General features: G+C 46.8%; 1 protein-coding gene across 1 annotated transcript in view; it reads right to left on the reverse strand.

Annotated features, from left to right (window-relative positions):
- LOC122936134 (pantetheinase-like) overlaps window positions 1-12,533 on the reverse strand; it is a 97,469-nt gene that overhangs the window by 1,025 nt on the left and 83,911 nt on the right. Inside the window, exon 7 of the mRNA XM_044292167.1 lies at window positions 11,128-11,298. Coding sequence (XP_044148102.1) covers window positions 11,128-11,298 — 171 coding nt within the window. The remainder of the gene's footprint in view (window positions 1-11,127; window positions 11,299-12,533) is intronic.

A 12,533-nucleotide genomic window follows, 5' to 3' on the forward strand; every position in this document is an offset into this window, starting at 1 on the left:
AGAGCCTGTGACAATGAGACAGCACCTCTAATTGTTTACCTACTGTATCTGCTTGAAACGTAACTACATGCCAAGTTTTGCAGCAATCTGAGTTTCTTTTATCTGGATGATTTTTTTTTGTTGTCAATAAGTCTATATATCTGTCTCATATACATGTATCCATCTCATATCTAATCTTAAGTAAGATGAAAATTCGGCAATCGCTATCTTTAACATATTCCATTTAATGCAAGACTAATGCACTTATAAAATACACTGGTACAAGGATGCATAAAGAAGGCCTATGGAAGATCAATAAGCAAAAAACAACTGTCGCCTAGTTGTTGCATACTGCACCCTTTTGCCAGTTTATTTTATGGAAGACTGAAGCACTAAAAAAGAGAATATTTTAAAGATCATGAATGCCACATTTTCATCTTACTGAAGATTGTATTGTGGACATCTTCATGCTGAGCACCACTGCACTGACATATGCCCCTGCCTCGATGAAGTCCTCAATGTGTATAATCCCACTGAAATCTCTATGCTTTGCAGTCACCACTGGGCTTGTTCACATCACCGTTATGTATTTCAGATGGTTATAACAGAATCCATAAGATGGAAATCAAATCGAAATCATTTAGAGGCATTCCGTTTTGATCCGTCATAATTAGGGATGAGCGAACTTGAACTGTATAGTTCAAGTTCGTAAAAGTATTTTCGTAAAAGTCCGGGTTCGGGTTCGGTGTTTGTCGCTTTCTTCGCGCTTTTGTGACGCTTTCTTGGCGCTTTTTAAAAGGCTGCAAAGCAGCCAATCAACAAGCGTCATACTACTTGCCCCAAGAGGCCGTCACAGCCATGCCTACTATTGGCATGGCTGTGATTGGCCAGAGCACCATGTGACCCAGCCTCTATTTAAGCTGGAGTCACATAGCGCCGCCCGTCACTCTGCTCTGATTAGCGTAGGGAGAGGTTGCGGCTGCGTCAGTAGGGCGAGATTAGGCAGATTAACTCCTCCAAAGGACTTGATTAATCGATCGATCTGCAGCTGTGTATCATTGAGCTGCTGAAATTCAATTGCTCACTGTTTTTAGGCTGCCCAGACCGTTTGTCAGTCACTTTTTTCTGGGGTGATCGGCGGCCATTTTGTGTCTTGTGCGGTGCTGCGACCAAGTGCATCCAAGCTGCGACCAAGTGCATTTAACCCTCAATGGTGTGGTTGTTTTTTGGCTAAAGCCTACATCAGGGTGAAGCTGTCACACCAAGTGCATTTAACCAGCAATAGTCTGTTTATTTTTTGGCCATATACTACATCAGGGGCAAGCTGCGCCTGTCACCAAGTGCATTTAACCCTCAATGGTGTGGTTGTTTTTTGGCTAAAGCCTACATCAGGGTGAAGCTGTCACACCAAGTGCATTTAACCAGCAATAGTCTGTTAATTTTTTGGCCATATACTAAATCAGGGGCAAGCTGCGCCCGTCACCAAGTGCATTTAACCCTCAGTAGTGTGGTTGGTCAAGCTGTCACACCAAGTGCATTTAACCAGCAATAGTCTGTTCATTTTTTGGCCATATACTACATCAGGGGCAAGCTGCGCCCGTCACCAAGTGCATTTAACCCTCAGTAGTGTGGTTGGTCAAGCTGTCACACCAAGTGCATTTAACCAGCAATAGTCTGTTCATTTTTTGGCCATATACTACATCAGGGGCAAGCTGCGCCCGTCACCAAGTGCATTTAACCCTCAGTAGTGTGGTTGGTCAAGCTGTCACACCAAGTGCATTTAACCAGCAATAGTGTGGTTATTTTTTGGCCATATCCCAGTCTAATTCTGTCACTAAATCCATACCGGTCACCCAGCGCCTAAATACTAGGCCTCAAATTTATATCCCGCTAAATCTGTCGTTACCGCTGTCCTGTTGTGGATGGGCAAGTTATTTAGTGTCCGTCAAAGCACATTTTTTGTTCTGGGTTGAAATACAATTCCCAATTTAGCAATTTCATAATTTAGTGGTTTCTGCTATATCAGAGCTATTTGAAATCTATCCCTAAACGGGTATATAATATTCAAGGTGCACATAGGGTCATTCAGAATAACTTCACACACACGCTACTGTGCATTTCCAAGTCTAATTCTGTTAGTAAATCCATACCGGTCACCCAGCGCCTAAATACTAGGCCTCAAATTTATATCCTGCTAAATCTGTCGTTACCGCTGTACTGTTGTGGCTGGGCAAGTTATTTAGTGTCCGTTAAAGCACATTTTCTGTTCAGGGTTGAAATACAATTCCCAATTTAGCAATTTCATAATTTAGTGGTTTCTGCTATATCAGAGCTATTTGAAATCTATCCCTAAAAGGGTATATAATATTCAAGGTGCACATAGGGTCATTCAGAATAACTTCACACACACGCTACTGTGCTTTTCCAAGTCTAATTCTGTCACTAAATCCATACCGGTCACCCAGCGCCTAAATACTAGGCCTCAAATTTATATCCCGCTGAATTTGAATACAATACATTGGGCCAAATAATATTTTTGTTGTTGTGGTGAACCATAACAATGAGGAAAACATCTAGTAAGGGACGCGGACGTGGACATGGTCGTGGTGGTGTTAGTGGACCCTCTGGTGCTGGGAGAGGACGTGGCCGTTCTGCCACATCCACACGTCCTAGTGTACCAACTACCTCAGATCCCAGTAGCCGCCAGAATTTACAGCCATATATGGTGGGGCCCAATGCCGTTCTAAGGATGGTAAGGCCTGAGCAGGTACAGGCATTAGTCAATTGGGTGGCCGACAGTGAATCCAGCACGTTCACATTATCTCCCACCCAGTCTTCTGCAGAAAGCGCACAGATGGCGCCTGAAAACCAACCCCATCAGTCTGTCACATCACCCCCATGCATATCAGGGAAACTGTCTGAGCCTCAAGTTATGCAGCAGTCTCTTATGCTGTTTGAAGACTCTGCTGGCAGGGTTTCCCAAGGGCATCCACCTAGCCCTTCCCCAGCGGTGGAAGACATAGACTGCACTGACGCACAACCACTTATGTTTCCTGATGATGAGGACATGGGAATACCACCTCAGCATGTCTCTGATGATGACGAAACACAGGCGCCAACTGCTGCGTCTTTCTGCAGTGTGCAGACTGAACAGGAGGTCAGGGATCAAGACTGGGTGGAAGACGATGCAGGGGACGATGAGGTCCTAGACCCCACATGGAATGAAGGTCGTGCCACTGACTTTCACAGTTCAGAGGAAGAGGCAGTGGTGAGACCGAGCCAACAGCGTAGCAAAAGAGGGAGCAGTGGGCAAAAGCAGAACACCCGCCGCCAAGAGACTCCGCCTGCTACTGACCGCCGCCATCTGGGACCGAGCACCCCAAAGGCAGTTTCAAGGAGTTCCCTGGCATGGCACTTCTTCAAACAATGTGCTGACGACAAGACCCGAGTGGTTTGCACGATGTGCCATCAGAGCCTGAAGCGAGGCATTAACGTTCTGAACCTGAGCACAACCTGCATGACCAGGCACCTGCATGCAAAGCATGAACTGCAGTGGAGTAAACACCTTAAAACCAAGGAAGTCACTCAGGCTCCCCCTGCTACCTCTTCTGCTGCTGCCGCCTCGGCCTCTTCCTCCGCCTCTGGAGGAACGTTGGCACCTGCCGCCCAGCAAACAGGGGATGTACCACCAACACCACCACCACCTCCGTCACCAAGCGTCTCAACCATGTCACACGGCAGCGTTCAGCTCTCCATCTCACAAACATTTGAGAGAAAGCGTAAATTCCCACCTAGCCACCCTCGATCTCTGGCCCTGAATGCCAGCATTTCTAAACTACTGGCCTATGAAATGCTGTCATTTAGGCTGGTGGACACAGACAGCTTCAAACAGCTCATGTCGCTTGCTGTCCCACAGTATGTTGTTCCCAGCCGCCACTACTTCTCCAAGAGAGCCGTGCCTTCCCTGCACAACCAAGTATCCGATAAAATCAAGTGTGCACTGCGCAACGCCATCTGTAGCAAGGTCCACCTAACCACAGATACGTGGACCAGTAAGCACGGCCAGGGACGCTATATCTCCCTAACTGCACACTGGGTAAATGTAGTGGCAGCTGTGCCCCAGGCGGAGAGCTGTTTGGCGCACGTCCTTCCGCCGCCAAGGATCGCAGGGCAACATTCTTTGCCTCCTGTTGCCACCTCCTCCTTCTCGGCTTCCTCCTCCTCTTCTTCCACCTGCTCATCCAGTCAGCCACACATCTTCACCACCAACTTCAGCACAGCCCGGGGTAAACGTCAGTAGGCCATTCTGAAACTCATATGTTTGGGGGACAGGCCCCACACCGCACAGGAGTTGTGGCGGGGTATAGAACAACAGACCGACGAGTGGTTGCTGCCGGTGAGCCTCAAGCCCGGCCTGGTGGTGTGCGATAATGGGCGAAATCTCGTTGCAGCTCTGGGACTAGCCGGTTTGACGCACATCCCTTGCCTGGCGCATGTGCTGAATTTGGTTGTGCAGAAGTTCATTCACAACTACCCCGACATGTCAGAGCTGCTGCATAAAGTGCGGGCCGTCTGTTCGCGCTTCCGGCGTTCACATCCTGCCGCTGCTCGCCTGTCTGCGCTACAGCGTAACTTCGGCCTTCCCGCTCACCGCCTCATATGCGACGTGCCCACCAGGTGGAACTCCACCTTGCACATGCTGGACAGACTGTGCGAGCAGCAGCAGGCCATAGTGGAGTTTCAGCTGCAGCACGCACGGGTCAGTCGCACTGCGGAACAGCACCACTTCACCACCAATGACTGGGCCTCCATGCGAGACCTGTGTGCCCTGTTGCGCTGTTTCGAGTACTCCACCAACATGGCCAGTGGCGATGACGCCGTTATCAGCGTTACAATACCACTTCTATGTCTCCTTGAGAAAACACTTAGGGCGATGATGGAAGAGGAGGTGGCCCAGGAGGAGGAGGAGGAGGAGGAGGAAGAGGGGTCATTTTTAGCACTTTCAGGCCAGTCTCTTCGAAGTGACTCAGAGGGAGGTTTTTGGCAACAGCAGAGGCCAGGTACAAATGTGGCCAGCCAGGGCCCACTACTGGAGGACGAGGAGGACGAGGATGAGGAGGAGGTGAAGGAGGATGAGGATGAAGCATGGTCACAGCGGGGTGGCACCCAACGCAGCTCGGGCCCATCACTGGTGCGTGGCTGGGGGGAAAGGCAGGACGATGACGATACGCCTCCCACAGAGGACAGCTTGTCCTTACCCCTGGGCAGCCTGGCACACATGAGCGACTACATGCTGCAGTGCCTGCGCAATGACAGCAGAGTTGCCCACATTTTAACCTGTGCGGACTACTGGGTTGCCACCCTGCTGGATCCACGCTACAAAGACAATGTGCCCACCTTACTTCCTGCACTGGAGCGTGATAGGAAGATGCGCAAGTACAAGCGCACGTTGGTAGACGCGCTACTGAGAGCATTCCCAAATGTCACAGGGGAACAAGTGGAAGCCCAAGGCCAAGGCAGAGGAGGAGCAAGAGGTCGCCAAGGCAGCTGTGTCATGGCCAGCTCCTCTGAGGGCAGGGTTAGCATGGCAGAGATGTGGAAAACTTTTGTCAACACGCCACAGCTAACTGCACCACCACCTGATACGCAACGTGTTAGCAGGAGGCAACATTTCACTAACATGGTGGAACAGTACATGTGCACACCCCTCCACGTACTGACTGATGGTTCGGCCCCATTCAACTTCTGGGTCTCTAAATTGTCCACGTGGCCAGAGCTAGCCTTTTATGCCTTGGAGGTGCTGGCCTGCCCGGCGGCCAGCGTCTTGTCTGAACGTGTATTCAGCACGGCAGGGGGCGTCATTACAGACAAACGCAGCCGCCTGTCTACAGCCAATGTGGACAAGCTGACATTCATAAAAATGAACCAGGCATGGATCCCACAGGACCTGTCCGTCCCTTGTCCAGATTAGACATTAACTACCTCCCCTTAACCATATATTATTGGACTCCAGGGCACTTCCTCATTCAATCCTATTTTTATTTTCATTTTACCATTATATTGCGAGGCTACCCTAAGTTGAATGAACCTCTCCTCTGTCTGGGTGCCAGGGCCTAAATATATGCCAATGGACTGTTCCAATGTTGGGTGACGTGAAGCCTGATTCTCTGCTATGACATGCAGACTAATTCTCTGCTGACATGAAGCCAGATCCTCTGTTACGGGACCTCTCTCCTCTGCCTGGGTGCTGGGCCTAAATATCTGACAATGGACTGTTGCAGTGGTGGCTGACGTGAAGCCTGATTTTCTGCTATGACATGCAGACTGATTCTCTGCTGACATGAAGCCAGATCCTCTGTTACGGGACCTCTCTCCTCTGCCTGGGTGCTGGGCCTAAATATATGCCAATGGACTGTTGCAGTGGTGGCTGACGTGAAGCCTCATTCTCTGCTATGACATGCAGACTAATTCTCTTCTGACATGAAGCCAGATTGTCTGTTACGGGACCTCTCTCCTCTGCCTGGGTGCTGGGCCTAAATTTATGAAAATGGACTCTTACAGTGGTGGGTGACGTGAAGCCTGATTCTCTGCTATGACATGAAGACTGATTCTCTGCTGACATGAAGACAGATTGTCTGTTACGGGACCTCTCTCCTCTGCCTGGGTGCTGGGCCTAAATTTATGAAAATGGACTGTTGCAGTGGTGGGTGACGTGAAGCCTGATTCTCTGCTATGACATGAAGACTGATTCTCTGCTGACATGAAGCCAGATTGTCTGTTACGGGACCTCTCTCCTCTGCCTGGGTGCTGGGCCTAAATTTATGAAAATGGACTCTTACAGTGGTGGGTGACGTGAAGCCTGATTCTCTGCTATGATATGAAGACTGATTCTCTGCTGACATGAAGCCAGATCCTCTGTTACGGGACCTCTCTCCTCTGCCTGGGTGCTGGGCCTAAATTTATGACAATGGACTGTTGCAGTGGTGGGTGACGTGAAGCCTGATTCTCTGCTATGACATGAAGACTGATTCTCTGCTGACATGAAGCCAGATTGTCTGTTACGGGACCTCTCTCCTCTGCCTGGGTGCTGGGCCTAAATTTATGAAAATGGACTGTTGCAGTGGTGGGTGACGTGAAGCCTGATTCTCTGCTATGATATGAAGACTGATTCTCTGCTGACATGAAGCCAGATCCTCTGTTACGGGACCTCTCTCCTCTGCCTGGGTGCTGGGCCTAAATATCTGACAATGGACTGTTGCATTGGTGGCTGACGTGAAGCCTGATTCTCTGCTATGACATGCAGACTAATTCTCTGCTGACATGAAGCCAGATTGTCTGTTACGGGACCTCTCTCCTCTGCCTGGGTGCTGAGCCTAAATTTATGAAAATGGACTGTTGCAGTGGTGGGTGACGTGAAGCCTGATTCTCTGCTATGACATGAAGACTGATTCTCTGCTGACATGAAGCCAGATTGTCTGTTACGGGACCTCTCTCCTCTGCCTGGGTGCCGGGGCCTAAATATCTGAGAATGGACTGTTCCAGTGGCGGGTGACGGGAAGCCAGATTCTCTGCTATGGGACCTCTCTCCAATTGATTTTGGTTAATTTTTATTTATTTAATTTTTATTTTAATTCATTTCCCTATCCACATTTGTTTGCAGGGGATTTACCTACATGTTGCTGCCTTTTGCAGCCCTCTAGTTCTTTCCTGGGCTGTTTTACAGCCGTTTTAGTGCCGAAAAGTTCGGGTCCCCATTGACTTCAATTGGGTTCGGGACGAAGTTCGGATCGGGTTCGGATCCCGAACCCGAACATTTTCGGGAAGTTCGGCCGAACTTCTCGAACCCGAACATCCAGGTGTTCGCTCAACTCTAGTCATAATACAAGTAGATGGGCAAGCATAACGGATTCGTATGGTTTCCGTTATGCTGGACGGAATGCAAAGTTTTAATGGACCCCTGAGGAAGCCAATCTGACCTGGCGATACGCGTCATGCGCATTTATTCTTACACCATGCCCGCTGATTTGTCTATCATGATAAGTATCCGGAATTTTTGATGCCTTATTTATGATGCTATATTCATGTATTATGCTCTGGCAGTGTTCATATGATTCCATTTAGAAACTGGTGGTTGTAGGGATGTGTGTTGGACATATGTGTAGTCCACACCCAGTGCTCCAATTGTATACAATGTTTTTATCTTTGGAGTTTTGTGTTTCAAATAAATAATATATTTTTATAAGAGGTGCAGCCTTGCATGCAGTATTTCTTTTTGTTCATTTCATATGGTTGTGTTATTATACTGTGGCTTGCACTCTGTTTGGATGTATTTGGTGTGCCCTTCAGTTTTTGTACTTGCCCATATACTTCTTTTATGTCGGATCAAAATGGAATGCCTCTAAAGGTTTCGGTTTTGATTTCCATCTTATGGATTACGTTATTTTCCGTTATAACCATGTTATAACGTAAAGCCATAATGGAATATATAACGGTGATGTGAACAAGCCCTAACAGCCAGCATGTCTGAGGTTTTATTATTGGTGGTCACGACTATACTTTACACACAAATGCCTATACTCACAAGTTGCCTGAGATTTATACTTACAAATCAATACCTACTTGATTTAAAGGGCTTGTCCAGAATTTGTAAAAAGGGACTGCTGTTTTTATAAAAACAAATGGACAAATGTGGCACTATTACTGAGAAAAAAAATATCTGACATCTGGACAACCACTTAAAGTCTCACCTTGATTTTCTCATTATTTTCTGATAGTATGTCTCAGGTTTCGCTAGATGTTTTGTAAGCATTACACCAGTTTCTAAACTGGGTTGTGTGGCTTCTGTTAATGTGTAAACGATGACCAACATATTGACCTTCTCTTCCTCCAGCCTGACCGAGCTCTGAATGAACTCTGCCCATTTTGACCTGCGGTAAGACTGTCAGCTTTTACTAGTACAGATTATTCTGGGATTGTGACTTGGGAATGGTCTCTGGCAAAATAAATTCCTCATTATAGAGCTAGTTTACCCCAGTTAGTAATTAGATAGCAATTAGGTCTTCCGTAGCAGCTAACACAAGTGGCATAGCAAAAGGGGTTGCAGCAGTGGCAATTGCAACCGGGCCCCTAACCTGGGGGCACCAGTAGGGCTACCCTTGCCTGAAACACACCGCCAATTATGGTATCTTCTGCTTTATAAGATGCAGTGCGTCTTAGAAAATGACTAGTAGAAAGCTCTTCCATTATGGAAGCACTCACTAGTATGCAGGAGGAACAGAGCAGTGAAGCACTGTGAGCGCTAAACTCACCCTTCCTCCCTGGTCCTCTTTGTGCCCGCACTGCTATGCCCTGGCTGCATATAGTGTCAGGATCCACAGTGTAAACTATGACCTGACTTTGTACACAGTCAGGTGACAGTGCAGCGTGGGCCCACACCACCGAGCAGAGACTTCAGGAGAGGATGCTGGACCTGGAGAGCAGCAGCGGAGCAGGAGAGGTACATTTATTTATTTATTTTGGGTCTGAAACTGGGGTGTGTGACTCTGATCTGAGGTCTGAGGATCTGATATGGGGCTCTGATCTGAGCTCTGATATGGGGGGGTCTGAGGATCTGATATAGGGGGTCTGATAATCTCATATGGGGGTCTGAGGATCCATTATGGGGGGGGGGGGGGCGTCTGAGAATCTGATATGAAGGTCTGACCTGAAGTCTGATATGGGGGTCTGAGGATCTGATATGGGAGTCTGATCTGAGGTCTGATCTGGAGGTCTGAGGATCTGATATGGGGGTGTCTGATTTGAGGATCTGATATGGGAGTTTGATCTGAGGTGTGATAGGGGAGACTGATCTGAGGATCTGATATGGAGATTTAATATAGGGGTCTGATTTGAGGTGTGATATAGGGAGTCTGATTTTAGGATCTGATATGGGGGTCTGATCTGAGGTGTAATATGGGGGTTTCATCTGATTGAGGATCTGATATGGGGGTCTGATGTGAAAAGTAAGGGGATAGTTTTTGTACTTGCACACATTTGATGGTTGTATTGTTTGTACTGGCAAACATTATAAGGGTGATTTTTTTTTGGGGGGGGGCGCACATTCTAAGATGGTATTTTTTTAATAGTGCATATTATAAGGGTTACGTTTTGTACTGATACACATTAGGGAGCTTTTTTCTACTAGCACACATTATAAGTAGAATTATTACTACTGGAGGACTACAGAGAGTACTACTAGTATAGGCACAATGGGACCATTATTACTATTGAGTGCCCTGTTAACAATATGCACTCTGGCAGAATTGTTTTTCTTTTGGTGGGACTTGGAGGAGCACTATTACTGTGGGGGGCACGCTGGCATAGTATCAGCTTAGCACAATTATTTGGGGGGAACATTATGTTTTCACTATTTGTGCCAAGGACACTATTTGCTGACACTGTGTGCCACTAATTATTGAAAGGAGCACTATTTGTGTGGTACTAGTATTTTCAGGGGGACTATCTGTTTTTGAAGTATAGTATTGGGGAGCGCAGTGGGCACAGTATTGGGGGTGGCAGGATAGGGTGTTGAGAAGGCGGATAGGATGATGGAAAAGTAGGAAACTAAGATGTCTGTTTTTGTCAAACTCTGCAGAGACGACAGATGGCTCAAAGAAACCATCATGCTGGTCTGGTATGAAAGGTTAAGATGGGGAAAGAGAATATGTACATCAAAGGAGACGTCACGGTTTGTAAGGGTATGGTAAGGTATGTCGTGCTGTATTTCCCTTTATGTTTTGCAGAGCTCCATGTAATGCTTTCAAAGTATGTCTTTAACAGTAGGGCTGGAGGGAAGAAGTTAAGTTGAGAATTTGGTGTGGAAGCGGTGCCATTTAAACTTTTGCCTCAAGCAGCACAAAAGGGGCAGGCTTTGTGGCAGGCTAGGTGAAGCCTGCCACAAAGCTAGGTGAAGCCTGCCACAAAGCTAGGTGAAGCCTGCCACAAAGCTAGGTGAAGCCTGCCACAAAGCACTGAGGGAAGGGGACCCAAGCTGAACTCTTGCACCAGGGCTCAAAGGCCTTTAGCTACATCTCTGACTAACACTTCTAGTTTCTGTCATCTACTATGTGTCTATCTCTATGAATGTACAATTTACAGTAAATTCCTTACCTGGAACATATTAGGAGCCAAATGAATATTAGTCAGCAAAACTTCTGGGAATACAAATGAAGTTGAAAAATTCCCACTTATGGAAAATGAGTCGAATCTGGTTGAAGCTGTCTCTACAGATTCTCCACATGAGTTAAAATCCATACTTTGACATTTTAGCATTGTGCATACCTGGAAACAGGGGTAAAAATGCATTGAAAGAAACTTTTGGTTGTCAATTTCTTAGCAATGAATCAGTTGTGAAAAAATGAAAATCGCAACACTGAAACAATACCACCTCTAGTATTAACAATCATTAGTGAGTGCACAACATTTGCATAAACTGAGTTACAAAAAATCCTGACTTCATTGTAGCAAATTACTTCATTTCTGTAGGCTTACTGTATAGTGAATGACTACTGGTGAACACTGTTTTGCCTGTTAACCCTAAACAGATTCAAACTCTTTGTCTATAAATATTAATTTCTTAATGTGTCTTTATTACAGTCAAAGCTTTGTTTGTTCTGTTGTAGAGCTCAAAATCTCCTGCACAGACCACACATAAGTAATTGAAATTGGATGACAGTGACTCTTGCTGTGTGATAAATCTGGGGCATTGTTAAACACTTTTGTCTAACTTCTCACCATCAATTGGTTGACTTATTTTGAGCAAAAATGTTGCCACATACTGTATCTTAAACTTTCAACCCTTCTGCTAAACCCCACATCATAGCACAGCTATGTCCTTGTCTAATAAAGCACAAGTGTCTAATACACTTAAAGAGGACCTTTCACCTTGAAAAACAATGTGAACTAAGTATGCTGACATGGAGAGCGGTGCCCGGGGATCTCACTGCACTTACTATTATCCCTGGGCGCCTCTCCGTTCTCCCGTTATGCCCTCCGGTTTCTTCGCTCTGTAAGTTATAGTAGGCGGTGTCTGCCCTTGCCCTGTGGGCGTCTCCTTCTTCTAGGCTGTGGTGCTGGCCAATCACAACGCACAGCTCACAGCCTGGGAGGTTTTTTTCTCCCAGGCTGTGAGCTGTGCGCTGCGATTGGCCAGTGCTGCAGCCTAGGAGAAGGAGACGCCCACAGGACAAGGGCAGACACCGCCTACTATAACTTACAGAGCAAAGGTACTGGAGGGCATAACGGGAGAACGGAGCGGCGCCCAGGGATAATGTCAGCATACTTAGTTCACATTGTTTTTCAAGGTGAAAGGTCCTCTTTAATAAATGTGGAATTGTATAACTTTATTTTAAAGTTATTTGTGCCACAATTATAATACATTTCACATTTGCACAATAAGTTGTGTCTTTTAACTCCCTTTACCTCTTTGACAAGTTTCAAGGAAAGTGTATGGAGACTGGTGAAGGGGGGTTGGACCGGTAAGTTTTTGGCAAATTTATTAAAGCCAGGCAATGGTA

The sequence above is a fragment of the Bufo gargarizans genome, chromosome 4 (assembly GCF_014858855.1).
Source record: "Bufo gargarizans isolate SCDJY-AF-19 chromosome 4, ASM1485885v1, whole genome shotgun sequence".
NCBI lineage: Eukaryota > Metazoa > Chordata > Amphibia > Anura > Bufonidae > Bufo > Bufo gargarizans.